The sequence below is a fragment of the Boleophthalmus pectinirostris genome, unplaced genomic scaffold (assembly GCF_026225935.1).
Source record: "Boleophthalmus pectinirostris isolate CB_2022bp ecotype Guang Dong unplaced genomic scaffold, ASM2622593v1 HiC_scaffold_19, whole genome shotgun sequence".
NCBI classification, from domain to species: domain Eukaryota; kingdom Metazoa; phylum Chordata; class Actinopteri; order Gobiiformes; family Gobiidae; genus Boleophthalmus; species Boleophthalmus pectinirostris.
Window position 1 is genome coordinate 44,220,482 of NW_026571140.1, and position 2,194 is coordinate 44,222,675.

The following is a 2,194-nucleotide window of genomic DNA, read 5'->3' on the forward strand; positions in this document are numbered from 1 at the left end:
AGGGAGGGAGGGGGAGACAGAAGCACAACTGGACAAACTTGAATCCTGTAATAATAATGTTCGATCAGATGAGGAGGTCGTCATGTGAACGGGCGACACTAAACATCAGGTCGTAGTGACTGAGGCGTCATCGACGTTTTGTTCTCGTGCAGAAGCGTCGAAGACGATTCACTAGAACAAAACGATGCCCTGAGTCTGTTGTTAGTATCAGTGTGATATCGTAGGACGACGTCACGTTTGTCAAACTCAAACAGGTAGAACAAGGAGATGATGCAGATTGAAATGATATGTGGATAATCTTCAAAAATAAACGCTGCAGTTTGTTTTTAGTTCTCTTCTTTTTCTTTGTTTATTTTCCCGTGTGTGACCAGGATGAATCTGATCACATCTTCTGTGTCGTCACTTTTCGGTTCCTGAACGTTCTGATTTTCGAGGTGAACACGTCAGTCGGTTTGAGATTAGGCGCGGGAACCGACACCAGCAGGATTCTGTCAAAACACTAAAGGAGGAGCAGAGCGTTTGGAGCTGTGGAGATGTGGACAGAAGAAAATAAAGATTTACTCAAACACTTGTGGATGAAATAAAACTCAAGTCCAGGTTTGTTTTTGAGGCGGTGACGTCAGGACACAGTTTAAATCTCACACGGGTCAGTTTTGCGTAAACTAGGACGTTTAAAAATGCAGCTGTGTGTTTAAAATGAGATGTTGGCGACTCGTGGAAGGCGGCGTCTCGCTCAGGTTTTCTTCTCCTGTTGCTCCATGAACCACTCACACGGACCAATGTCCAGTTTGAGCTGGTTCAGCACCCAAGGGTCCTTCTCTGCACCCTCGATGAACTCCTCCAGAGAGATCCGACCTGAAACAACACACACACACGTCAGGAACACACACACACGTCAGGAACACACACACACGTCAGACACACACACGTCACACACACACACGTCAGACACACACACACACGTCAGACACACACACACACGTCAGGAACACACACACGTCAGAAACACACACACGTCAGGAACACACACACACACGTCAGGAACACACACACGTCAGAAACACACACACGTCAGGAACACACACACACACGTCAGAACACACACACACACGTCAGACACACACACACACACACGTCAGAAACACACACACACGCACACGTCAGAAACACACACACACGCACACGTCAGAAACACACACACACGTCAGAAACACTTTCTGGAGTTACACTTCAGTTGAGCGTCTGTGACTCGACTCTGTCTTAAAGCTCCTGTCGTCGACTTCCTGTGAACCCTGACCTCCTCGGGGTCACATTGACCCGAAGAAAACATTTTTCTCCTTCCCGCTCTCTTGGGGCGGGTCAATCAGACCCAAAATTTATTTTCAAATAAATTTTCGCCAGGCGAGAAAATAAATTTTTGGGTCTGATTGACCCGCCCCAAGAGAGCGGGAAGGAGAAAAATGTTTTCTTCGGGTCAATGTGACCCCGAGGAGAGTGTGAGGTTAAGACATGTTCTAATGTTTTACATTTATATAATGATCCTTCTGTTTTCTGACCACAGACTGTTTAAAGTGATGGACTAAAGAAGTTTGACCCACACCAGTCAACTCCAGTCAAATGAAGCTCACTCAAGGTTTCCCCAGGTTTGACTAACCCAAATTTAAGACGTTTTTATGACAGGTCGCCCTGTCACTGAGGCGAGCAGTTATAGGGCGAATTTGGAGCTGAGTTCTATAAATAAAAACCCCAGAATCATGCAGAGCAGGTTAATACAAACATTTTAAAATTAAAACGAGGAGCCTGACAGCAGCAGGTCCAGACACACGAGTCACAATATTCCCATGTAAAGTGAACTGGATAAAACTGATGGTTCTTGGACGAGACACTGAACCCGCCTCCCCCCGTGTGAATAAGCGGCACTTTTCAAGAAAAATCTTTTTTACTGCTCATATGATCTAGTTTTGATACTAGTTTGAGTATCGATTATCTGATGTTCGATACTTTTCACTCCCCTGGTGCTGTGATTTTTTTAGTATCACATGTTCTTATATTTGTGGAATCCCACTAAACCAGGACTAAATCAGGACTAAACCAGGACTAAACCAGGACTAAACCAGGACTAAACCAGGTCTAAACGAGGACTAAACCAGGTCTAAACCAGGTCTAAACCAGGACTAAACCAGGACTAAACCAG

At 45.2% G+C, this 2,194-nt stretch overlaps 1 protein-coding gene across 1 annotated transcript in view; it reads right to left on the reverse strand.

The window, feature by feature from the left end:
- Window positions 1-733: 733 nt before the first annotated feature.
- The window catches only part of LOC110172057 (guanylyl cyclase-activating protein 2-like), a 24,541-nt gene continuing 23,080 nt past the window's right edge, over window positions 734-2,194 (reverse strand). Inside the window, exon 4 of the mRNA XM_020937876.1 lies at window positions 734-855. Within this exon, the coding sequence (XP_020793535.1) occupies window positions 734-855 (122 nt within the window). The remainder of the gene's footprint in view (window positions 856-2,194) is intronic.